At 44.1% G+C, this 27,468-nt stretch overlaps 1 protein-coding gene across 1 annotated transcript in view; it reads left to right on the top strand.

Annotated features, from left to right (window-relative positions):
* LOC139370225 (dynamin-2-like) overlaps positions 1-27,468 on the top strand; it is a 47,430-nt gene that overhangs the window by 2,760 nt on the left and 17,202 nt on the right. The window contains exons 2-11 of the mRNA XM_071109579.1: positions 7,772-7,845; positions 10,322-10,471; positions 15,407-15,507; positions 17,819-17,921; positions 18,183-18,281; positions 18,362-18,522; positions 20,824-20,966; positions 21,639-21,774; positions 22,052-22,119; positions 23,499-23,637. Of these exons, the coding sequence (XP_070965680.1) occupies positions 7,772-7,845; positions 10,322-10,471; positions 15,407-15,507; positions 17,819-17,921; positions 18,183-18,281; positions 18,362-18,522; positions 20,824-20,966; positions 21,639-21,774; positions 22,052-22,119; positions 23,499-23,637 (1,174 nt within the window). The remainder of the gene's footprint in view (positions 1-7,771; positions 7,846-10,321; positions 10,472-15,406; positions 15,508-17,818; positions 17,922-18,182; positions 18,282-18,361; positions 18,523-20,823; positions 20,967-21,638; positions 21,775-22,051; positions 22,120-23,498; positions 23,638-27,468) is intronic.

Below are 27,468 nucleotides of genomic sequence, written 5' to 3'. Positions count from 1 at the left end.
AAGCCAACAAATAAAAACATTGTCAACTATGTAAAGACAGCCTACATAAAGCCAACACATAAAAACATTGTCAACTATGTAAAGACAGCCTACATAAAGCCAACACATAAAAACATTGTCAACTATGTAAAGACAGCCTACATAAAGCCAACAAATAAAAACATTGTCAACTATGTAAAGACAGCCTACATAAAGCCAACAAATAAAAACATTGTCAACTATGTAAAGACAGCCTACATAAAGCCAACAAATAAAAACATTGTCATCTATGTAAAGACAGCCTACATAAAGCCAACAAATAAAAACATTGTCAACTATGTAAAGACAGCCTACATAAAGCCAACAAATAAAAACATTGTCAACTATGTAGAGACAGCCTACATAAAGCCAACAAATAAAAACATTGTCAACTATGTAAAGACAGCCTACATAAAGCCAACACATAAAAACATTGCAGCCTGCAGGGAGAAAATCTCCTGATAAAATGTTTCATATTGAATACGTTAACGGAAATGACCGTAACCAAAGTAACAAACATTGTAGATTAGAAATGATAGCAATTAACAGTAAATGTACTCCTGGTGATATATATATATATATATATAATGGGGAATTGATAGACACTAACAATCAGATGCAAATTCACACAATGAAGTTATGAAACAATGTGCCCAAATTGGCAGGAGAGAGCGCATTCTGCAGAGAGAAGTACATTGTACATCTGGGCGCTGCATGGTCTGACTTCTGCATTGGGCCTTGCAGCATTTACAGTGATACGACCTCAGGAGAAGTCAGGGCCTCAGGAGAAGTCAGGGCCTCAGGAGAAGTCAGGGCATTTATGCTTCTTGCGCTTCGCAGAGCAGTGCAGAGCTGTTGTCAAGGAAGTGTGTTTGTGTTTTCTACCGGATGTAATCTCCCCCACCTACCATTTTTTTAAAAATAGTTTTATTTTATTTCACCTTTATTTATTTATTTTATTTTTATTTAGGTAGACTAGTTGAGAACACCTTTATTTAACCAGGGAGGCTAGTTGAGAACACCTTTATTTAACCAGGGAGGCTAGTTGAGAACACCTTTATTTAACCAGGTAGACTAGTTGAGAACACCTTTATTTAACCAGGTAGACTAGTTGAGAACACCTTTATTTAACCAGGTAGACTAGTTGAGAACACCTTTATTTAACCAGGTAGGCTAGTTGAGAACACCTTTATTTAACCAGGTAGACTAGTTGAGAACACCTTTATTTAACCAGGTAGGCTAGTTGAGAACACCTTTATTTAACCAGGTAGACTAGTTGAGAACACCTTTATTTAACCAGGTAGGCTAGTTGAGAACACCTTTATTTAACCAGGTAGGCTAGTTGAGAACACCTTTATTTAACCAGGTAGACTAGTTGAGAACACCTTTATTTAACCAGGTAGGCTAGTTGAGAACACCTTTATTTAACCAGGTAGACTAGTTGAGAACACCTTTATTTAACCAGGTAGGCTAGTTGAGAACACCTTTATTTAACCAGGTAGGCTAGTTGAGAACACCTTTATTTAACCAGGTAGGCTAGTTGAGAACACCTTTATTTAACCAGGTAGGCTAGTTGAGAACACCTTTATTTAACCAGGTGGGCTAGTTGAGAACACCTTTATTTAACCAGGGAGGCTAGTTGAGAACACCTTTATTTAACCAGGTAGGCTAGTTGAGAACACCTTTATTTAACCAGGTAGGCTAGTTGAGAACACCTTTATTTAACCAGGTAGGCTAGTTGAGAACACCTTTATTTAACCAGGTAGGCTAGTTGAGAACACCTTTATTTAACCAGGTAGGCTAGTTGAGAACACCTTTATTTAACCAGGTAGGCTAGTTGAGAACACCTTTATTTAACCAGGTAGGCTAGTTGAGAACACCTTTATTTAACCAGGTAGGCTAGTTGAGAACACCTTTATTTAACCAGGTAGGCTAGTTGAGAACACCTTTATTTAACCAGGTAGGCTAGTTGAGAACACCTTTATTTAACCAGGTAGGCTAGTTGAGAACACCTTTATTTAACCAGGTAGGCCAGTTGAGAACACCTTTATTTAACCAGGTAGGCTAGTTGAGAACACCTTTATTTAACCAGGGAGGCTAGTTGAGAACACCTTTATTTAACCAGGGAGGCTAGTTGAGAACACCTTTATTTAACCAGGGAGGCTAGTTGAGAACACCTTTATTTAACCAGATTGGCTAGTTGAGAACACCTTTATTTAACCAGGGAGGCTAGTTGAGAACACCTTTATTTAACCAGGGAGGCTAGTTGAGAACACCTTTATTTAACCAGGGAGGCTAGTTGAGAACACCTTTATTTAACCAGGGAGGCTAGTTGAGAACACCTTTATTTAACCAGATTGGCTAGTTGAGAACACCTTTATTTAACCAGGGAGGCTAGTTGAGAACACCTTTATTTAACCAGGGAGGCTAGTTGAGAACACCTTTATTTAACCAGGGAGGCTAGTTGAGAACACCTTTATTTAACCAGGGAGGCTAGTTGAGAACACCTTTATTTAACCAGGTAGGCTAGTTGAGAACACCTTTATTTAACCAGGGAGGCTAGTTGAGAACACCTTTATTTAACCAGGTAGGCTAGTTGAGAACACCTTTATTTAACCAGGTAGGCTAGTTGAGAACACCTTTATTTAACCAGGGAGGCTAGTTGAGAACACCTTTATTTAACCAGGGAGGCTAGTTGAGAACACCTTTATTTAACCAGATTGGCTAGTTGAGAACACCTTTATTTAACCAGGTAGGCTAGTTGAGAACACCTTTATTTAACCAGGTAGGCTAGTTGAGAACACCTTTATTTAACCAGGTAGGCTAGTTGAGAACACCTTTATTTAACCAGGTAGGCTAGTTGAGAACACCTTTATTTAACCAGGTAGGCTAGTTGAGAACACCTTTATTTAACCAGGGAGGCTAGTTGAGAACACCTTTATTTAACCAGGTAGGCTAGTTGAGAACACCTTTATTTAACCAGGGAGGCTAGTTGAGAACACCTTTATTTAACCAGGTAGGCTAGTTGAGAACACCTTTATTTAACCAGGTAGGCTAGTTGAGAACACCTTTATTTAACCAGGTAGGCTAGTTGAGAACACCTTTATTTAACCAGGTAGGCTAGTTGAGAACACCTTTATTTAACCAGGTAGGCTAGTTGAGAACACCTTTATTTAACCAGGTAGGCTAGTTGAGAACACCTTTATTTAACCAGGTAGGCTAGTTGAGAACACCTTTATTTAACCAGGGAGGCTAGTTGAGAACACCTTTATTTAACCAGGTAGGCTAGTTGAGAACACCTTTATTTAACCAGGGAGGCTAGTTGAGAACACCTTTATTTAACCAGGTAGGCTAGTTGAGAACACCTTTATTTAACCAGGGAGGCTAGTTGAGAACACCTTTATTTAACCAGGGAGGCTAGTTGAGAACACCTTTATTTAACCAGGGAGGCTAGTTGAGAACACCTTTATTTAACCAGATTGGCTAGTTGAGAACACCTTTATTTAACCAGGGAGGCTAGTTGAGAACACCTTTATTTAACCAGGGAGGCTAGTTGAGAACACCTTTATTTAACCAGGGAGGCTAGTTGAGAACACCTTTATTTAACCAGGGAGGCTAGTTGAGAACACCTTTATTTAACCAGGGAGGCTAGTTGAGAACACCTTTATTTAACCAGGGAGGCTAGTTGAGAACACCTTTATTTAACCAGATTGGCTAGTTGAGAACACCTTTATTTAACCAGGGAGGCTAGTTGAGAACACCTTTATTTAACCAGGGAGGCTAGTTGAGAACACCTTTATTTAACCAGGGAGGCTAGTTGAGAACACCTTTATTTAACCAGGGAGGCTAGTTGAGAACACCTTTATTTAACCAGGTAGGCTAGTTGAGAACACCTTTATTTAACCAGGGAGGCTAGTTGAGAACACCTTTATTTAACCAGGTAGGCTAGTTGAGAACACCTTTATTTAACCAGGTAGGCTAGTTGAGAACACCTTTATTTAACCAGGGAGGCTAGTTGAGAACACCTTTATTTAACCAGGGAGGCTAGTTGAGAACACCTTTATTTAACCAGATTGGCTAGTTGAGAACACCTTTATTTAACCAGGTAGGCTAGTTGAGAACACCTTTATTTAACCAGGTAGGCTAGTTGAGAACACCTTTATTTAACCAGGTAGGCTAGTTGAGAACACCTTTATTTAACCAGGTAGGCTAGTTGAGAACACCTTTATTTAACCAGGTAGGCTAGTTGAGAACACCTTTATTTAACCAGGGAGGCTAGTTGAGAACACCTTTATTTAACCAGGTAGGCTAGTTGAGAACACCTTTATTTAACCAGGGAGGCTAGTTGAGAACACCTTTATTTAACCAGGTAGGCTAGTTGAAAACACCTTTATTTAACCAGGTAGGCTAGTTGAGAACACCTTTATTTAACCAGGTAGGCTAGTTGAGAACACCTTTATTTAACCAGGTAGGCTAGTTGAGAACACCTTTATTTAACCAGGTAAGCTAGTTGAGAACACCTTTATTTAACCAGGTAGGCTAGTTGAGAACACCTTTATTTAACCAGGTAGGCTAGTTGAGAACACCTTTATTTAACCAGGGAGGCTAGTTGAGAACACCTTTATTTAACCAGGTAGGCTAGTTGAGAACACCTTTATTTAACCAGGGAGGCTAGTTGAGAACACCTTTATTTAACCAGGTAGGCTAGTTGAGAACACCTTTATTTAACCAGGTAGGCTAGTTGAGAACACCTTTATTTAACCAGGGAGGCTAGTTGAGAACACCTTTATTTAACCAGGGAGGCTAGTTGAGAACACCTTTATTTAACCAGGTAGGCTAGTTGAGAACACCTTTATTTAACCAGGGAGGCTAGTTGAGAACACCTTTATTTAACCAGGTAGGCTAGTTGAGAACACCTTTATTTAACCAGGGAGGCTAGTTGAGAACACCTTTATTTAACCAGGGAGGCTAGTTGAGAACACCTTTATTTAACCAGGGAGGCTAGTTGAGAACACCTTTATTTAACCAGATTGGCTAGTTGAGAACACCTTTATTTAACCAGGGAGGCTAGTTGAGAACACCTTTATTTAACCAGGGAGGCTAGTTGAGAACACCTTTATTTAACCAGGGAGGCTAGTTGAGAACACCTTTATTTAACCAGATTGGCCAGTTGAGAACACCTTTATTTAACCAGGGAGGCTAGTTGAGAACACCTTTATTTAACCAGGGAGGCTAGTTGAGAACACCTTTATTTAACCAGATTGGCTAGTTGAGAACACCTTTATTTAACCAGGGAGGCTAGTTGAGAACACCTTTATTTAACCAGGGAGGCTAGTTGAGAACACCTTTATTTAACCAGGGAGGCTAGTTGAGAACACCTTTATTTAACCAGGTAGGCTAGTTGAGAACACCTTTATTTAACCAGGGAGGCTAGTTGAGAACACCTTTATTTAACCAGATTGGCTAGTTGAGAACACCTTTATTTAACCAGGGAGGCTAGTTGAGAACACCTTTATTTAACCAGGGAGGCTAGTTGAGAACACCTTTATTTAACCAGGGAGGCTAGTTGAGAACACCTTTATTTAACCAGATTGGCCAGTTGAGAACACCTTTATTTAACCAGGGAGGCTAGTTGAGAACACCTTTATTTAACCAGGGAGGCTAGTTGAGAACACCTTTATTTAACCAGGTAGGCTAGTTGAGAACACCTTTATTTAACCAGGGAGGCTAGTTGAGAACACCTTTATTTAACCAGATTGGCTAGTTGAGAACACCTTTATTTAACCAGGGAGGCTAGTTGAGAACACCTTTATTTAACCAGGGAGGCTAGTTGAGAACACCTTTATTTAACCAGGGAGGCTAGTTGAGAACACCTTTATTTAACCAGATTGGCCAGTTGAGAACACCTTTATTTAACCAGGTAGGCTAGTTGAGAACACCTTTATTTAACCAGATTGGCTAGTTGAGAACACCTTTATTTAACCAGGGAGGCTAGTTGAGAACACCTTTATTTAACCAGGTAGGCTAGTTGAGAACACCTTTATTTAACCAGGTAGGCTAGTTGAGAACACCTTTATTTAACCAGATTGGCTAGTTGAGTACAAGTTCTCATTTACAACTGCGACCTGGCCAAGATAAAGCAAAGCAGTGTGACACAGACAACAACACAGAGTTACACATGGAATAAACAAACATACAGACAACAACACAGAGTTACACATGGATTAAAACAAACATAAGGTCAATGATACAGTAGAACAACAAGTATATATACAGTGTGTGCAAATGAGGTGAGATTAGGGAGGTAAAGGCAATAAAATAGACCATAGTGGCGAGGTAATTACGATGTAGAAATTAAACACTGGAGCGATAGATGTGCAGAAGATGAATGTGCAAGTAGAGATACTGGGGTGCAAAGGAGCAAAATTAATAAATGAATACAGTATGGGGATGGGGTAGTTGGATGGGCTATTTACAGATGGGCTATGTACAGGTGCAATGCTCTGTGAGCTAACCAATCATGTCAATGTAGAGCTGTACAGAGCCCTCTGCATTGGTACAACATTTGGGAGGCGCTTGGCGTTGCGGTAGGGAGTGCCGTTGGGCCTCTGCATTGGTACAACATTTGGGAGGGGCATGGCGATGTGGTAGGGAGTGCCTTTGGGCCTCTGCATTGGTTCAACATTTGGGAGGGGCATGGCGATGTGGTAGGGAGTGCCGTTGGGCCTCTGCTTGCCTCTGGAGGCTCTGCAATTGGGTCACACCATCCATATGGAGCCTCTGACCATATCTTCAGATCAAGTATAAATAGGCTTTTAGTCTCAGCCTCCATAATGGATTAGTGCCCTGAGATGGGCGCAAATATATATGTATTTGTTACTGCTCGACTCAAACAATCTTGGTCAACCAACAGCCTGACGACCAAACAATCGACCAGTCAACTAATTGGGGTCAGCCCTAATGTACTGTATGTGTGTGTGTGTGCAATAGTGGTTGGTTGGGAGAAACTTGACTGTCCGTATTCCCCTCCCCCTTACTGTCCTGGATCTAACACACACACACACACACACACACACACACACACACACAGATGCTTTCAGGGTCCTGGGTTGATGCAAAGACGTTGACCTGGAAATTATTTGATTTCCATCGTATATCCCCCTCTCGTTCTCTCCCTGTATCTCTCTCTCGCGCTCTCTCTCTTTTCTCTCACTGTTTTTCCATCTCTCTCTCTTTCCCTCTCTCTCAATTCATTGTCATTTAGCTTTGTTGTCATGACGTATTGATGATAGTGCCAAAGCACAATGTTACATTAGAAAAACACTCTTAGGACAAAAGGGTTCTTCGGCTGTCCCCGTAGGAAACCCCTTTTTGGTTCTAGGGAGACCCTTTTTAGAAAGGGCCCTACATGGAACCCAAAAGGGTTCTTCGGCTGTCCCCGTAGGAAACCCCTTTTTGGTTCTAGGGAGACCCTTTTTAGAAAGGGCCCTACATGGAACCCAAAAAGGTTCTACCTGGAACGAAAAAGGATCTATCTGGAACCAAAAAAGGTTCTTCAAAGGGTTCTCTGGGGACAGCTGAATAACCCTTTTAGGTTCTAGAGGTCTTTTTTTTCTTCTAAGAGTGTAATGAACAATTATTAATAATGAACAGGTTATGGAGTGGTCTCCCTGTGTGTGTGTGTGTGTGTGTGTGTGTGTGTGTGTGTGTGTGTGTGTGTGTGTGTGTTAAATGATCTGTGTCTTTCTTCAAGGGACTTTCTACCCCGGGGCTCTGGTATCGTGACCCGAAGACCTCTCGTCCTTCAACTGGTCAACAACCAAGCAGGTGGATATGCACACACACTCACGCACCTACGCACGCACGTATGAGGGAGAAATGTAGAAAACTGATCTCACCATAGAATGACTTAGAACTCTAGAATTAGAATGGACCCTGTCTAAAAATCACCTTAGAACTCTAGAATGGACCCTGTCTAAAAATTACCTTAGAACTCTAGAATGGACCCTGTCTAAAAATCACCTTAGAACTCTAGAATGGACACTTGTCTAAAAATTACCTTAGAACTCTAGAATGGACCCTGTCTAAAAATCACCTTAGAACTCTAGAATGGACCCTGTCTAAAAATCACCTTAGAACTCTAGAATGGACCCTGTCTAAAAATCACCTTAGAACTCTAGAATGGACCCTGTCTAAAAATCACCTTAGAACTCTAGAATGGACCCTGTCTAAAAATCACCTTAGAACTCTAGAATGGACCCTGTCTAAAAATCACCTTAGAACTCTAGAATGGACCCTGTCTAAAAATCACCTTAGAACTCTAGAATGGACCCTGTCTAAAAATCACCTTAGAACTCTAGAATGGACCCTGTCTAAAAATCACCTTAAAACTCTAGAATGGACCCTGTCTAAAAATCACAAGGTCTGTCAAGTTGGTTGTTGATCATCGCTAGACAACCATTTTCAAGTCTTGCCATAGATTTTCAAGTTGATTTAAGTCAAAACTGTAAATAGGCCAGGCAGGAACATTTAATGTTGTCTTGGTAAGCAACTCCAGTGTATATTTGGCCTTGTGATTTAGGTTATTGTCCTGCTGAAAGGTGAATTTGTCTCCCAGTGTCTGTTGGAAAGTAGTTTGAACCAGGTTCTGTGCTTAGCTCTATTCGGTTTATTTTTATCCTAAAAAAACTTATTGCAAACAGGATGCATGATTTTTAATATTTGTATTTTGTACACTGTCATTTAGGTTAGTATTGTGGAGTAACTACAATGTTGTCTATCCATCCTCCGTTTTCTCCCATCACAGCCAATAAACTCTGTCATTTAGGTTAGTATTGTGGAGTAACTACAATGTTGTCTATCCATCCTCAGTTTTCTCCCATCACAGCCAATAAACTCTGTAACTGTTTTAAAGTCACCATTGGCCTCATGGTGAAAACCCTGAGCGGTTTCCTTCCTCTCCGGCAACTGAGTTAGGAAGGACGCCTGTATATTTGTAGTGACTGGGTGTATTGATACACCATCCAAAGTGTAATTAATAACTTCACCATAACATTCTCAAAGGGATATTCAATGTTTGCTTCTTTTTGTTGTCCCATCTACCAATATGTGCTCTTCTTTGCAAGGCATTGGAAAACCTTCCTGGTCTTTGTGGTTGAATCTGTGTTTGAAATTCACTGCTCGACTGAGGGACCTTACAGATAATTATCATAATTATATGTGTGGTACAGAGACGAGGTAGTCATTCAAAAAGTATGTTAAACACTATTATTGCACACAGAGTGAGTCCATACATCTTATTATGTGAAATGTTAAGCACATGTTTACTCCTGAACGTATTTAGATTCGCCATAACACAGGGGTGGATTACTTATTGACTCAAGACATTTCAGCTTTTCATTTTTAATGAATTAGTCAAAACATTTAAAAACATAACTCAAATTTGGCATGATGGGGTATGGTGTGTAGGCCAGTAACACAATCTGAATTTAATCAATCATGACATGCTTCGTTTTTGTGGTGACTTACAGATGTTTTCTCTCTCCCTCTAACCTCTTCCCTCCCTCTCTCTCTCCCTCTCTCTATCCCTCTCTCTGCCTCTCTCTCTCCCTCTCTCTATCCCTCTCTCTCTCCCTCTAACCTCTTCTCTATGTCCCTCTCTCCCTCTAACCTCTTCCCTCCCTCCCTCTCTCTCTCCCTCTCTCTATCCCTCTCTCTCTCCCTCTAACCTCTTCTCTATGTCCCTCCCTCCCTCTAACCTCTTCCCTCCCTCTCTCTCTCTCTCCCTCTCCCTCTCTCTCTCTGCCTCTCTCTCTCCCTTGAACCTCTTCTCTATGTCCCTCCCTCCCTCCCTCCCTCCCTCCCTCTCCCTCCCTCCCTCCCTCCCTCCCTCCCTCCCTCCCTCCCTCTCTCTCTCTCTCCCTCCCTCCCTCCCTCCCTCTCTCTCCCTCCCTCCCTCTCTCTCTCTCTCCCTCCCTCCCTCCCTCTAACCTCGTCTCTATGTCCCTCCCTCCCTCCCTCTAACCTCTTCTCTATGTCCCTCCCTCCCTCCCTCCCTCTAACCTCTTCTCTATGTCCCTCCCTCCCTCCCTCTAACCTCTTCTCTATGTCCCTCCCTCCCTCCCTCTAACCTCTTCTCTATGTCCCTCCCTCCCTCCCTCCCTCCCTCCCTCCCTCCCTCCCTCCCTCCCTCCCTCCCTCCAACCTCTTCTCTATGTCCCTCCCTCCCTCCCTCTAACCTCTTCTCTATGTCCCTCTCTCCCTCTCTCTCTCTATCCCTCCATCCTTCTCTCTTTAATAACAGAGTATGCTGAGTTCCTTCATTGTAAAGGTCGTAAGTTTGTGGACTTTGATGAGGTGCGTTTGGAGATTGAGGCCGAGACTGATCGCATCACTGGGTCCAATAAGGGAATCTCTGCTGTTCCCATCAACCTCCGAGTCTATTCCCCTAATGGTACACACACACACACACACACACACACACACACAGAGCGAGAGACTCACGGACATATGTTCAAGCACGGACGCATGCAAACATAGGCACACACGGACATGCAAAACACACAGTCCTGAATGCAGTTATGCTTTGTTAGGTTCTGGTAAACAGAGTGAACAACTAATGGACAACTAGTCAAAGCAGAAACCACATGTTTTCCCCCACTGGGTCAAACAGCTGCACAAGACAAAGTTTCCAGCAGCACCAGTATTTATACCCTCCTTTAGGCAGTCTCCTGCTCGTCTAAACACTACGTCTATGTTGCTAGGCAGGAAGTCAAGTGATGTGTTTAATAAAACTGTTCCTTCTCCCTTCATCTGACCTGACCTCGGCCCACATTCCTCCCTAGTCCACATCTGACCTGACCTCGGCCCACATTCCTCCCTAGTCCACATCTGACCTGACCTCGGCCCACATTCCTCCCTAGTCCACATCTGACCTGACCTCGGCCCACATTCTTCACTAATCCACAGCGATCCAACCTTATCAGTGACCGTAACCATTAACCAGTATAGCCAGTATTTCAAACTACAACCCGACAGTCCCTCCTTTTTCAATAGTATTTCCATACTGTTCAACATCACATAAACTTTGAAATGACTTATAAATGAACAGAAAATAAAACATGGTTCACTTTCACGGTTGATTATTTTGTTGACACCTCCGAGACTAATGTCCTCTGATCTGTAATTACACTATGGACTCTCATTTCCATCTCTCGTCGGACAACTGATAATGACTTTTCAGCTGGAGATGTTGACTTCCTCCGTTTCAGCTGGAGATGTAGACTTCCTCCGTTTCAGCTGGAGATGTAGACTTCCTCCGTTTCAGCTGGAGATGTAGACTTCCTCCGTTTCAGCTGGAGATGTTGACTTCATCCGTTTCAGCTGGAGATGTTGACTTCATCCGTTTCCGCTGGAGATGTTGACTTCATTCGTTTCAGCTGGAGATGTAGACTTCCTCCGTTTCCGCTGGAGATGTTGACTTCATCCGTTTCCGCTGGAGATGTTGACTTCATCCGTTTCCGCTGGAGATGTTGACTTCATCCGTTTCCGCTGGAGATGTTGACTTCATCCGTTTCCGCTGGAGATGTTGACTTCATCCGTTTCCGCTGGAGATGTTGACTTCATCCGTTTCCGCTGGAGATGTTGACTTCATCCGTTTCCGCTGGAGATGTTGACTTCATCCGTTTCCGCTGGAGATGTTGACTTCATCCGTTTCCGCTGGAGATGTTGACTTCATCCGTTTCCGCTGGAGATGTTGACTTCATCCGTTTCCGCTGGAGATGTTGACTTCATCCGTTTCCGCTGGAGATGTTGACTTCCTCCGTTTCAGCTGGAGATGTTGACTTCATCCGTTTCCGCTGGAGATGTTGACTTCATCCGTTTCAGCTGGAGATGTTGACTTCATCCGTTTCCTCTGGAGATGTTGACTTCATCCGTTTCAGCTGGAGATGTTGACTTCATCCGTTTCCTCCTTCGGGTTCCTAAGAGAGTGACAGCACAAGACTTGAAAAGCAAAAGAAAAACACAAAACATAACAAGTATTAATAATGCCTTAAACTAGGCATAATTACATATGCATATTCCCACTCTCTCTTCGCCTGACTCTATATGCCTTCGGGATACTGTTCTGCTGGGTTCCACAAAAATGAAGGCCCTAAAACAACCTCATGTTCCATGTTACTATAGTCTAGTTCCATGTTACTATAGTCTAGTTCCATGTTGTTACTATAGTTACAATGCCTTGCGAAAGTATTCGGCCCCCTTGAACTTTGCGACCTTTTGCCACATTTCAGGCTTCAAACATAAAGATATAAAACTGTATTTTTTTGTGAAGAATCAACAACAAGTGGGACACAATCATGAAGTGGAACGACATTTATTGGATATTTAAAACTTTTTTTAACAAATCAAAAACTGAAAAATTGGGCGTGCAAAATTATTCAGCCCCTTTACTTTCAGTGCAGCAAACTCTCTCCAGAAGTTCAGTGAGGATCTCTGAATGATCCAATTTTGACCTAAATGACTAATGATGATAAATACAATCCACCTGTGTGTAATCAAGTCTCCGTATAAATGCACCTGCACTGTGATAGTCTCAGAGGTCCGTTAAAAGCGCAGAGAGCATCATGAAGAACAAGGAACACACCAGGCAGGTCCGAGATACTGTTGTGAAGAAGTTTAAAGCCAGATTTAGATACAAAAAGATTTCCCAAGCTTTAAACATCCCAAGGAGCACTGTGCAAGCGATAATATTGAAATGGAAGGAGTATCAGACCACTGCAAATCTACCAAGACCTGGCCGTCCCTCTAAACTTTCAGCTCATACAAGGAGAAGACTGATCAGAGATGCAGCCAAGAGGCCCATGATCACTCTGGATGAACTGCAGAGATCTACAGCTGAGGTGGGAGACTCTGTCCATAGGACAACAATCAGTCGTATATTGCACAAATCTGGCCTTTATGGAAGAGTGGCAAGAAGAAAGCCATTTCTTAAAGATATCCATAAAAAGTGTTGTTTAAAGTTTGCCACAAGCCACCTGGGAGACACACCAAACATGTGGAAGAAGGTGCTCTGGTCAGATGAAACCAAAATTGAACTTTTTGGCAACAATGCAAAACGTTATGTTTGGCGTAAAAGCAACACAGCTGAACACACCATCCCCACTGTCAAACATGGTGGTGGCAGCATCATGGTTTGGGCCTGCTTTTCTTCAGCAGGGTCAGGGAAGATGGTTAAAAATTGATGGGAAGATGGATGGAGCCAAATACAGGACCATTCTGGAAGAAAACCTGATGGAGTCTGCAAAAGACCTGAGACTGGGACGGAGATTTGTCTTCCAACAAGACAATGATCCAAAACATAAAGCAACATCTACAATGGAATGGTTCAAAAATAAACATATCCAGGTGTTAGAATGGCCAAGTCAAAGTCCAGAGCTGAATCCAATCGAGAATCTGTGGAAAGAACTGGAAACTGCTGTTCACAAATGCTCTCCATCCAACCTCACTGAGCTCGAGCTGTTTTGCAAGGAGGAATGGGAAAAAATTTCAGTCTCTCGATGTGCAAAACTGATAGAGACATACCCCAAGCGACTTACAGCTGTAATCGCAGCAAAAGGTGGCGCTACAAAGTATTAACTTAAGGGGGCTGAATAATTTTGCACGCCCAATTTTTCAGTTTTTGATTTGTTAAAAAAGTTTGAAATATCCAATAAATGTCGTTCCACTTCATGATTGTGTCCCACTTGTTGTTGATTCTTCACAAAAAAATACAGTTTTATATCTTTATGTTTGAAGCCTGAAATGTGGCAAAAGGTCGCAAAGTTCAAGGGGGCCGAATACTTTCGCAAGGCACTGTATCTAGGACTGAGTCTATCAGATACTCCCTACCAGTCTCCCATGGTTCACTGATATATCTAGGACTGAGTCTATCAGATACTCCCTACGAGTCTCCCATGGTTCACTGATATATCTAGGACTATCAGATACTCCCTACGAGTCTCCCATGGTTTTCTTGCAACCGACATCTACAATGAGATCCTATGTTCTGCTACAGTCAGTGGTCGGGTTTAGGTCCACATCTCTCAGGTTAGGTTAGGCACGCATGTCTCAGGTTCAGATAGGTACACATCTCTCAGGTTAGTTTGGGTACACATCTCCCGGGTTAGGTTAGGTGCACACCTCTCAGGTCAGGTTATGTACACATCTCTCATGTCAGGTTAGGTACACATCTCTCATCCCAAGGCCCATCTACAGCTCTTTGAACACCCCTGTTACAGTGTAAACCTCCCTCTCTGTAGATTGATGTACAATAAGCAAATACATTTTCCATTTGAATTGAATAATTTAATCTCTCTCTCTCTCTGTCTCTCTCTCTCTCTCCCCCCCTTCTCTCTCCCTCCCCCCCTTCTCTCTCTCCCTCTCTCCCTCCCCCCCTTCTCTCTCTCCCTCCCCCCCCCCCCTTCTCTCTCTCCCTCCCCCCCCCCTTCTCTCTCCCCCCCCCTTCTCTCTCTCCCCCCCCCCCCTCTCTCTCCCCCCCCCCCCTCTCTCTCTCCCCTCCCCCCCCTTCTCTCTCTCCCCTCCCCCCCCCCCTTCTCTCTCTCCCCCCCCCCTTCTCTCTCCCCCCCCCTTCTCTCTCTCTCCCCCCCCCTTCTCTCTCTCCCCCCCCCTTCTCTCTCTCCCCCCCCCTTCTCTCTCTCCCCCCCCCCTCTCTCTCTCCCCCCCCCTTCTCTCTCTCCCCCCCCCTTCTCTCTCTCCCCCCCCCCCTTCTCTCTCTCCCCCCCCCCCCTTCTCTCTCTCCCCTCCCCCCCTTCTCTCTCTCCCCCCCCCCCCTTCTCTCTCTCCCCTCCCCCCCTTCTCTCTCTCTCCCCCCCCCCCTTCTCTCTCTCCCCCCCCCTTCTCTCCCCTCCCCCCTCTCTCCCCCCCTTCTCTCCCCCCCCTTCTCTCTCCCCCCCCCCTTCTCTCTCCCCCCCCCCTTCTCTCTCCCCCCCCCCTTCTCTCTCCCCCCCTCTCTCTCTCTCTCTCCCCCCCCTTCTCTCTCCCCCCCCCTTCTCTCTCCCCCCCCCCCCTTCTCTCTCTCCCCCCCCCCCTTCTCTCTCTCCCCCCCCCTTTTCTCTCTCTCCCCCCCCCCCCCTCTCTCTCCCCCCCTTTTCTCTCTCCCCCCCCTCTCTCTCTCCCCCCCCCCCTTCTCTCTCTCCCCCCCCCCCTTCTCTCTCTCCCCCCCCCCCCTTCTCTCTCTCCCCCCCCCCCCTTCTCTCTCTCCCCCCCCCCTTCTCTCTCTCCCCCCCTCTATCCTCCCCCCTTTCCCACACACCCTCCCTTCCTCTCTCTACTCCCATCCCTCTCTCCCTACTCCCATCCCTCTCTCCCTCCCTCCCTCCCTCCTCAGTGTTAAACCTGACTCTTATAGATCTACCAGGGATGACTAAGGTAGCGGTGGGAGACCAGCCAGTCGACATCGAGCACCAGATCAGAGACATGCTGATGCAGGTCAGAGACTGTGGTTATGGTCCCAACTGGCACCCTATTCCCCAAATGGCACCCTATTCCCTAGATAGTGCACTACTTTTGACCAGATGGCACCCTATTCCCTAGATAGTGCACTACTTTTGACCAGATGGCACCCTATTCCCTAGATAGTACACTACTTTTGACCAGAATGGCACCCTATTCCCTAGATAGTGCACTACTTTTGACCACAATGGCACCCTTTTCCCTAGATAGTGCACTACTTTTGACCAGATGGCACTCTACTCTCTATTCAGTGTATAACAGAAGGGGATTGAGTGATTGAAACTCACTCCTCAGCCTGAAATGTCTTTACTTTGGGTTAAAATGTTTCAGGCGGTCGGTCACCTGTGTTTTTGATGCAGATATAAAGGACCAGTCAAAAGTTTGGACACACCTACACTTTAAATATTAAAGTATTAAATATCTTCTATGTTGTGTGTAGTTCATATCCAAAGAGTAATAAAGTACATGTTAAAGTAATTAAGTCTAGAGAAAGGGGGTAATTAAGTATATGTTACAGGGAAAGAGAAAGGGGGTAATTAAGTATATGTTACAGAGAAAGAGAAAGGGGGTAATTAAGTATATGTTACAGAGAAAGAGAAAGGGGGTAATTAAGTATATGTTACAGGGAAAGAGAAAGGGGGTAATTAAGTATATGTTACAGGGAAAGGGGGTAATTAAGTATATGTTACAGGGAAAGAGAAAAGGGGTAATTAAGTATATGTTACAGGGAAAGAGAAAGGGGGTAATTAAGTATATGTTACAGGGAAAGAGAAAGGGGGTAATTAAGTATATGTTACAGGGAAAGGGGGTAATTAAGTATATGTTACAGGGAAAGGGGGTAATTAAGTATATGTTACAGGGAAAGGGGGTAATTAAGTAAATGTTACAGGGAAAGGGGGTAATTAAGTATATGTTACAGGGAAAGGGGGTAATTAAGTATATGTTACAGGGAAAGGGGGTAATTAAGTATATGTTACAGGGAAAGGGGGTAATTAAGTATATGTTACAGGGAAAGGGGGTAATTAAGTATATGTTACAGGGAAAGAGAAAGGGGGTAATTAAGTATATGTTACAGGGAAAGAGAAAGGGGGTAATTAAGTATATGTTACAGGGAAAGAGAAAGGGGGTAATTAAGTATATGTTACAGGGAAAGAGAAAGGGGGTAATTAAGTATAGGTTACAGGGAAAGAGAAAGGGGGTAATTAAGTATATGTTACAGGGAAAGGGGGTAATTAAGTATATGTTATAGAGAAAGGGGGTAATTAAGTATATGTTACAGGGAAAGGGGGTAATTAAGTATAGGTTACAGGGAAAGAGAAAGGGGGTAATTAAGTATATGTTACAGGGAAAGAGAAAGGGGGTAATTAAGTATATGTTACAGGGAAAGGGGGTAATTAAGTATATGTTACAGGGAAAGAGAAAGGGGGTAATTAAGTATATGTTACAGGGAAAGAGAAAGGGGGTAATTAAGTATATGTTACAGGGAAAGAGAAAGGGGGTAATTAAGTATATGTTACAGGGAAAGAGAAAGGGGGTAATTAAGTATATGTTACAGGGAAAGAGAAAGGGGGTAATTAAGTATATGTTACAGGGAAAAAGAAAGGGGGTAATTAAGTATATGTTACAGGGAAAGGGGGTAATTAAGTATATGTTACAGGGAAAGGGGGTAATTAAGTATATGTTACAGGGAAAGAGAAAGGGGGTAATTAAGTATATGTTACAGGGAAAGGGGGTAATTAAGTATATGTTACAGGGAAAGGGGGTAATTAAGTATATGTTACAGGGAAAGGGGGTAATTAAGTATATGTTACAGAGAAAGGGGGTAATTAAGTATATGTTACAGGGAAAGAGAAAGGGGGTAATTAAGTATAGGTTACAGGGAAAGAGAAAGGGGGTAATTAAGTATATGTTACAGGGAAAGGGGGTAATTAAGTATATGTTACAGGGAAAGGGAAAGGGGGTAATTAAGTATATGTTACAGGGAAAGAGAAAGGGGGTAATTAAGTATATGTTACAGAGAAAGGGGGTAATTAAGTATATGTTACAGAGAAAGGGGGTAATTAAGTATATGTTACAGGGAAAGAGAAAGGGGGTAATTAAGTATATGTTACAGGGAAAGAGAAAGGGGGGTAATTAAGTATATGTTACAGGGAAAGGGGGTACTTAGTTACTAACTTAAGAATCCTGTCTGATCCTGTTATATGCAGTTACTAACTAAAGAATCCTGTCTGATCCTGTTATATGCAGTTACTAACTAAAGAATCCTGTCTGATCCTGATATATGCAGTTCATAACTAAAGAATCCTGTCTGATCCTGGCTGTGACTCCAGCTAACCAGGATCTGGCCAACTCTGATGCTCTCAAGATTTCTAAGGAGGTCGACCCTCAAGGTAAGGAGGGGGTGCAGAGTGTGTGTAGAGGAGTTACGTCTGTGTGTGTGTGTGCGTGTGTGTGTGTGTGTCAGGCAAATCCGTCATGATGTATGTGTTCTAACAGGCCCACAATGTGGCTACTAAAATCCCATTTGGAAATATTTGGCTGTTTTTCGCTGCATAAAAGTGGGCAAACTCTTTACCTGATCTATTCATATAATGGGATGGAGAGTGGAATGTTGCCACGGTGACGACCTGTGTTGACCTATGTGTTTCCAGGGTTACGTACCATCGGAGTGATCACCAAGCTGGACCTGATGGACGAGGGGACGGACGCACGGGACATTCTAGAGAATAAACTACTGCCGCTACGCAGGGGTGACACACACACACACTCCTGTTATAAGCTGCTCCCTCCAGGTTATAACAGGGTAATAACCACCTCTCCTCCTCTCCAGGTTACATCGGGGTGGTGAATCGTAGTCAGAAGGACATTGACGGCAGGAAGGATATTAAAGCAGCTCTGGGTGCTGAGAGGAAGTTCTTCCTGTCTCATCCAGGATACAGACACATAGCTGACCGCATGGGAACACCACATCTACAGAAAACACTCAACCAGGTTAGATATGTAGACACTATATCAACATGTTACTAGTTCTTCAAAGTAGATAAGACATACTTTCACAAACTGTCTCTGTCCCTCTATCTCTTGTTGTTGTGTACATCCCTCTTCCATGTGGTCTGTGTGTTTATAACCCAACACAGCAGGGTGTAAAACTGTCTCTGGCCAGAGATCCGTAGATAATGATGAGATGCTCATGTCTCTGCTCTAACAATGGGAGTCGTTGTCCCAAAGCCAGGAAGGCAGGCACCAAGCTTACTGTAGGTTCAAATAAGCCCGTAGGACCATTGGGCTTATTTTGGACAGATTAAACTCTCATTCTACCTCTTCCTCTCTGACCCGTCTCTGTCTGAACTGGAAAAAACAGATGCAATGGATGGTCATTGTTGTTAATTACCACATTTCTGCGCTGAACTAGGTTGAATAAATGCTTAATGAAATCTACAACTCCCTTCAGCCCAGCGCCCCACATACTTCTTGACTTCTTTCGTGAATGATTTGATTTCTCTCTAGAGAAACAGAGCGTTGGGCTCACAAAAAAAAAAAAATGGAATTCATGTAATTGAACCGACCTCGGTCAATTAGTTGTGTAAAGGAACATTTCACCGTTCCTCATCTCTAGCACCACCCCAACATGTGAAAATTCAGCATTTGTTTTGTAATAAACAAGAGTGAGGAAAATAAGTGATTCCAATGACATCGTCGTGTGCATCATGAGATTTTAACCAATTAGGATTAGGCATTGCCTACTAATTGGTTGATGATGTCATTGGAAACACTTATCTTCCTCTTTATTTTTTTTACTACAAAACATAGAAACGCATCATTTTCACATATGTTGATGTTGGAGGTGCTGGAGAATTATGTTTATATTTCCCTTTAAATCGCTCAGCTCTCTTTCTGTGTGTCTCTCTCTGTAAATTCAATTCAATTTAAGGGCTTTATTGGCAGGGGAAACATGTAAACGTTGCCAAAGCAAGTGAACAATATATTAAACAAAAGTGAAATAAATAAAAATTAACAGTAAACATTACACTCACTGAAGTTCCAAAATAATAAAGACATTTCAAATGTCATATTATGTGCAGATTGTTAGGAATCCCTTTGGCTCGTCAGTCTAGGGGACGAGACCCGTAGCATAACTCATCCAAATTATAACAGTGACAAAGTAACGGTGAGAATGAAATAACCACAGACAACTAAGTTACCGCCAAACTCTCATGGTTTATTCCTAAACACACGGTAAGGGGAGGGGAGGGGGGGGGGGGGCGCTGAGCTGGACCCAAGGAAAGAAACAAATATCCAAAAACACCCCTCAGCTAGACTAGCCTACTACTATACAGCTAACTAACTAACCAAAAACACCCCTAAGCTAGACTAGCCTACTTCAATACAGCTAACTAACTAACCAAAAACACCCCTCAGCTAGACTAGCCTACTTCAATACAGCTAACTAACTAACCAAAAACACCCCTAAGCTAGACTAGCCTACTTCAATACAGCTAACTAACCAAAAACACCCCTAAGCTAGACTAGCCTACTACTATACAGCTAACTAACTAACCAAAAACACCCCTCACGTAGACTAGCCTACTTCTATACAGCTAACGAACTAACCAAAAACACCCCTAAACTAGACTAGCCTACTTCTATACAGCTAACTAACTAACCAAAAACACCCCTCAGCTAGACTAGCCTACTTCAATACAGCTAACTAACTAACCAAAAACACCCCTCAGCTAGACTAGCCTACTTCAATACAGCTAACTAACTAACCAAAAATACCCCTAAGCTAGACTAGCCTACTTCAATACAGCTAACTAACTAACCAAAAATACAGTGGGTGGTCCGCCCAGTTCTAACTGGGTTCTAACTGTCTGGTTACCCCCCTTTTCCACCAACAAACAAACACCATCACCAAAACAATACTCACAGGTGGGGACAAAGTGACATGTGGTTGATAAACGAAACCAGAGATCTACAGAGAGATGGAGCTCCAGAGAAAACAACTGAATGGGTTTTTAAACCAAGGGAAGGGGGATGTGATTGGGTAATGGAAACAGGAGGTGTGTCTTCTGATTGGTGACTGATTGGGGAATGATGATTGCCACCTGTGAGGGGAGGAGGAGAGAAAAGAAATACACACACAGGATACCTGTATTCGTAACAAAATAGTTAAAGTACAAAAGGGAAAATAAATAAACATAAATATGGGTTGTATTTACATTCTCTCTCTCTCTCCATCTTTCATCCTTCTTTTTGTCTCCATATAATCATTTCAACCCCCCCCCCCTCTAGCAACTGACCAACCACATCCGGGACACGTTGCCAGGGTTACGTAGTAAGCTCCAGAGCCAGCTTCTCTCTCTGGAGAAAGAGGTGGAGGAATACAAGAACTACAAACCAGACGACCCGACGCGCAAGACCAAGGCCCTACTGCAGTCAGTATATAAACACACACACACACAAGACCAAGGCCCTACTGCAGTCAGTATATAAACACACACACACACAAGACCAAGGCCCTACTGCAGTCAGTATATAAACACACACACACACACACACACAAGACCAAGGCCCTACTGCAGTCAGTATATAAACACACACACACACACACACACAAGACCAAGGCCCTACTGCAGTCAGTATATAAACACACACACACACACACAAGACCAAGGCCCTACTGCAGTCAGTATATAAACACACACACACACACACACACAAGACCAAGGCCCTACTGCAGTCAGTATATAAACACACACACACACACACACAAGACCAAGGCCCTACTGCAGTCAGTATATAAACACACACATACACACGCAAGACCAAGGCCCTACTGTAGTCAGTATATAAACACACACACACACATACACAAGACCAAGGCCCTACTGCAGTCAGTATATAAACACACACACACACACAAGACCAAGGCCCTACTGCAGTCAGTATATAAACACACACACACACATATATATATACTGTATCTGACTGTCAGTACTTTTGTAATATGACTGTGTGTGTGTGTGTGTGTGTGTGTGTGTGTGTGTGTGTGTGTGTGTGTGTGTGTGTGTGTGTGTGTGTGTGTGTGTGTGTGTGTGTGTGTGTAGGATGGTTCAGCAGTTTGGTGTAGACTTTGAGAAGCGTATTGAGGGATCAGGTGATCAGGTGGATACTGCGGAGCTCTCTGGAGGAGCTAGAATCAACAGGATCTTCCACGAGAGATTCCCCTTCGAACTGGTCAAGGTACACACACACACACACACACACACACAAATTGTTTTACTATCCTTGTGGGGACCCAAAAATGTATTCCCAATCAAAATCCCTAACCCTACCCCTAACCCTAACCGTAACCCTAACCCTAAACCCTAAGCTTAAAATAGTATTTTTCCTTGTGAGGACCAGCGAAATGTCCCCACTTCTCAGAATGTTCCTTGTTTTACTGTCTATGTGAGGACGTCTGGTACCTAGTAAAACCAAAAACACACACACTGATTTCCCGTCTGTGTGTTGTGTTCAGATGGAGTTTGATGAGAAGGAGTTGAGGAGAGAGATCAGTTATGCCATCAAGAACATCCATGGAGTGAGGCAAGTATATTTACCTGTCTGTCTCTATCTCCCTCTCTATCTACCTATCTGTCTCTATCTCTATCTGTCTGTCTGTCTGATTACATGTTTGTCTGTCTACATGTCTGTGTCTGTCTCTACCTACATATGTGTCTGTCTGTCTGTCTGTCTCTGCCTACATGTCTGTGTGTCAGTTTTTACCTACATTTCTGTCTGTCTGTCTGTCTGTCTGTCTGTCTGTCTTTCCACCTGCCTCTACCTACATGTCTGTGTGTCTGTCTGTGTGCCCCCTCCAGAACAGGCCTGTTCACCCCTGACCTAGCCTTTGAGGCCATAGTGAAAAAGCAGATCATTAAGCTGAAAGAGCCCTGTCTGAAATGTATGGACCTGGTGATCCAGGAGCTCATCAACACCGTGCGCCAGTGCACCAATAAGGTACCTCGCTGCATGGAGCCTGTAAAGCCCTGTCATGTTACTCCAGGCCACATGGGAGCGCTATGGAGCTAGCCTTTAATGCTACCATGCTAACCTCGGCCCCTGCGTAGTGCACCGCATGGAGCATGTAATGTCCTGTCATGTTACTCCAGTCCACATGGGGGCGCTATGGAGCTAGCCTTTAATGCTACCATGCTAATCTAGGCCCCAGGATAGTGCACTGCATGGTACTGTACTGTGTAGGGTGAAGTTGACCCTAAAAGCTGATCTGGGGTCAGTTTAGCATTTTCCACACTAATGGTTAACGATTTGTTTAGTTTAGAATTTTGGGGAAGAGAAGCTGATCCTAGATCTGTACCTAGGGGAGACTTCACACCAGGGAGCATGGAGACTGTAATGCCTGACATGCCCACAGGGGGGCGATGTGCAGCTTTCTTCTACTGTTTTCAGGGTGTTGTGCCGTGAGATGTGTGAGACTGTTTATGTTTCTCCTCACGTGTCTCTGGTTCCCCCTGAAGACAAACTGCAGATTGACACACACACACACACACACACACACACACACACACCCACACACACACACACACACACACACACACACCTTGTAACTTAGTGGATGTCAAAGTTTAGTAACAGATGCCAGTATAAACTAACTGACTAAACAAAATGCCTTTTATCTCTCTCTCTCCCTCTCTCCCTCTCTCTCTCTCTGTGTTATTCTCCCTCTATCCCTCCATCTCTCTCTTTTATTTTATTTCTCTCTTTCACTGCTCCCCGACCTCTCTCCCTCTCTTAATCTGTTTCTATCACTTCCGGACTTCCCTGACTCCTCCCCACCATGACCCCTCCCACTCACGGACCCCTCCCACTTCCGGACACCTCCCCACTTCAATGACTCCTCCCACTCCCTGGCTCCTCCTTCTCCTGCCCTACCGTGATAAACTACATCTCCCACGATGCTCCAGAACAGGCCTGTTCACCCCTGACCTAGCCTTTGAGGCCATAGTGAAAAAGCAGATCATTAAACTGAAAGAGCCCTGTCTGAAATGCGTGGACCTCGTCCTGTCCGAGCTCACCTCCCTCGTCAAGAAGTGTACCGGAAAGGTAAAGAGAAGAATCACAGTGGAGGGAAGGAAAGAAGGAAGGAGGGAAGAGGGACAGTGGAGGGAAGGAAAGAAGGAAGGAGGGAAGAGAGAAGAGGGACAGTGGAGGGAAGGAAAGAAGAAAGGAGGGAGGGAAGAGAGAAGAGGGACAGTGGAGGGAAGGAAAGAAAGAAGGAGGGAAGAGAGAAGAGGGACAGTGGAGGGAAGGAAAGAAAGGAGAGAAGAGGGACAGTGGAGGGAAGGAAAGAAGGAAGGAGGGAAGAGAGAAGAGGGACAGTGGAGGGAAGGAAAGAAGGAAGGAGGGAAGAGAGAAGAGGGACAGTGGAGGGAAAGAAAGAAGGAAGGAGTGAAGAGAGAAGAATCACAGTGGAGGGAAGGAAAGAAGGAAGGAGGGAAGAGAGAAGAGGGACAGTGGATGGAAGGAAAGAAGGAAGGAGGGAAGAGAGAAGAGGGACTGCGGAGGGAAGGAAAGAAGGAAGGAGGGAAGAGAGAAGAGGGACAGTGGAGGGAAGGAAAGAAGGAAGGAGGGAAGAGAGAAGAGGGACAGTGGAGGGAAGGAAAGAAGGAAGGAGGGAAGAGAGAAGAGGGACAGTGGAGGGAAGGAAAGAAGGAAGGAGGGAAGAGAGAAGAGGGACAGTGGAGGGAAGGAAAGAAGGAAGGAGTGAAGAGAGAAGAGGGACAGTGGAGGGAAGGAAAGAAGGAAGGAGGGAAGAGAGAAGAGGGAAAGCGGCTGCGTCCAGATTGTCTTTCCTTACTCCCAAAGAGTGCACTCGTTCACTTCCTTTCAAGGAAATGACTGAAATGACTGTGGAAACTCCCTCTCTAGCCACATGCCTTCACCGATCTAATGCTTTTAGATTTGTGGGAAGTAGGGAACGAGTGTACACTTTAGGAAGAAGGAGATAGTATTGGAACGTACCCAATAAATTGATGGAGAGAATGAAGAGAACTGTGTTTCTACCACTTCTCCTGCTAGTCTCTAACCCCTCCACCCTCCCTCCCTCCACCCCTCCTTCTCCTCTCCCTCCACTCTCCCCAATTGATTTAATTTCTCCTCGCCCCTCTGGGTAGAATTATTGCTGTCTGTATAGTCACTACCCCCCCCCCCCCCCCCCCCTCATAAGCATTGGCCGTGTTCCAGGCTGACTACATTGCAGACAACGCCTGGATAGGTGTTTAGCATATTTAACATCAAACCACAACATATCATGTAGTAATCTGATGCCTGACTGCACAGTCAGTGACGTGGCACGCAAACATTGTTTGATACACTGCAATGACTGCAATAGAGTACCACAGTATGAGTCATAATACCCATAAAACCTAGCTGTCAAACAAGGAACTGTTTCCAATCATTTTTCCACCATAAATTCTTCCCATAGGGGATTTTAGAAAAGTCTTGAAATAATGTCTGTGTTTCGTGTAGGTTCACCCTGGCGGGACATTTTCATAACCGCGTAAATCTCTCTAGGACAAGGTGACTTTTATCAATATAGTCGCCTGTATTTACCCCCCCCCCCCCCCCAAAAAAATGAAATGCTATTTAGCTGCTAAAATGGTTATCGTAAAGAACTACAAACGCCATGAGGATCTGGACCAGACTGCCGATTCCAGGCCAAGGTAAGAATCTCTGGATCAGCTCTCTAATGTTAGATACATTTAGTCATGAATAAATTGGATACAATTCTGTAAATGGACAATTCTGTGAAAAATGTTGTGCAAGTTTTGACACAATACCCGATAGCAAAGGTGTCATCTAGAGACGCCGTGCAGGAGCCTGCAGGGACTTGTAGTTTTACATGATGTCTACTTTGATGCTAATCAGCATTTTCAAATCTGAGAGTAAATAGAGCCGAATATACTGATAAAAGTCACCTTGTCCGAGAGAGATTGACGTGGTTATCAGAACATCACACCGGGGTCAACATACCCAAAACACAGCCCTTATTTCACGTGTTTCTATAATGTCCTATGGGGAAACTGAAGGGTGGAGAGACAATTGGAAGCCTTTCCCTGTTTGACCACTAGGTTTTATGGGTATTACAACACCTCCACTGTGGGGCTCTATGTAGTCGGCCTGGAATGCGACCTCTGCCGCTAAATCCAACAGCCCCTCCCTCTGATTCCACACCCGCCCCCTTCCTCACAGTGATTGTTGCTTCAACCTCCCTTCACCCCACCCCTCACTCAATTACCCAATCAAAACACTCACCTCCCCTTATCTCAGCTTAAAACGTCAGCCCCGAAACCTTTGTCTTTATCGTTCCCCCTATGTAGCTCAGGGGGAAGATGTTCTGTGTGACACATTCTTTCCTATGCTTACCCAACCATGTCCAGTCACTCACCCCTACTTTTGACCAATCAGAACGTTCCTGCTGTGTCTTTAAATCCTCTCTGTGACTCTCACCTCTGTTCCCTAACTCACCTTGTGCTAACATGCTAAATCACAGGCGTCAAACTCATTCCATGTCTGCAGGTTTTCACTCCTCTCTCAGATTGATCAATTCAGACTGTTTAGTTAGTAACTGCCCTGAACTGGTTGTCCAGGTCTTAAGGAACTGCCCTGACCTGGTTGTCCAGGTCTTATTGAACTGCCCTGACCTGGTTGTCCAGGTCTTATTGAACTGCCCTGACCTGGTTGTCCAGGTCTTATTGAACTGCCCTGACCTGGTTGTCCAGGTCTTATTGAACTGCCCTGACCTGGTTGCCCAGGTCTTATTGAACTGCCCTGACCTGGTTGTCCAGGTCTTATTGAACTGCCCTGACCTGGTTGTCCAGGTCTTATTGAACTGCCCTGACCTGGTTGTCCAGGTCTTATTGAACTGCCCTGACCTGGTTGTCCAGGTCTTATTGAACTACCCTGACCTGGTTGTCCAGGTCTTATTGAACTACCCTGACCTGGTTGTCCAGGTCTTATTGAACTACCCTGACCTGGTTGTCCAGGTCTTATTGAACTACCCTGACCTGGTTGTCCAGGTCTTAACTGAACACAAGTTGAGAGAAGATAATGAAACCAGCAGACAGAGTTGGACTCTCCTTCGCTAAATCAATAAAATGGCATTAGTGCTCAGCTTGGGATACCTGTGGGTTATTGATGACAGTATTGTGAGCATGCTGGGATACCTGTGGGATATTGATGACAGTATTGTGAGCATGCTGGGATACCTGTGGGATATTGATGACAGTATTGTGAGCATGCTGGGATACCTGTGGGTTATTGATGACAGTATTGTGAGCATGCTGGGATACCTGTGGGATATTGATGACAGTATAGTGAGCATGCTGGGATACCTGTGGGATATTGATGACAGTATTGTGAGCATGCTGGGATACCTGTGGGATATTGATGACAGTATTGTGAGCATGCTGGGATACCTGTGGGATATTGATGACAGTATTGTGAGCATGCTGGGATACCTGTGGGATATTGATGACAGTATTGTGAGCATGCTGGGATACCTGTGGGATATTGATGACATTATTGTGAGCATGCTGGGATACCTGTGGGATATTGATGACAGTATAGTGGAGCATGCTGGGATACCTGTGGGATATTGATGACAGTATTGTGAGCATGCTGGGATACCTGTGGGATATTGATGACAGTATTGTGAGCATGCTGGGATACCTGTGGGATATTGATGACAGTATTGTGAGCATGCTGGGATACCTGTGGGATATTGATGACAGTATTGTGAGCATGCTGGGATACCTGTGGGATATTGATGACAGTATTGTGAGCATGCTGGGATACCTGTGGGATATTGATGACAGTATTGTGAGCATGCTGGGATACCTGTGGGGTATTGATGACAGTATTGTGAGCATGCTG

The sequence above is a fragment of the Oncorhynchus clarkii genome, chromosome 17, assembly GCF_045791955.1.
Source record: "Oncorhynchus clarkii lewisi isolate Uvic-CL-2024 chromosome 17, UVic_Ocla_1.0, whole genome shotgun sequence".
In the NCBI taxonomy this organism is placed as follows: domain Eukaryota; kingdom Metazoa; phylum Chordata; class Actinopteri; order Salmoniformes; family Salmonidae; genus Oncorhynchus; species Oncorhynchus clarkii.
This window is presented reverse-complemented; position numbering and strand designations above follow the sequence as displayed.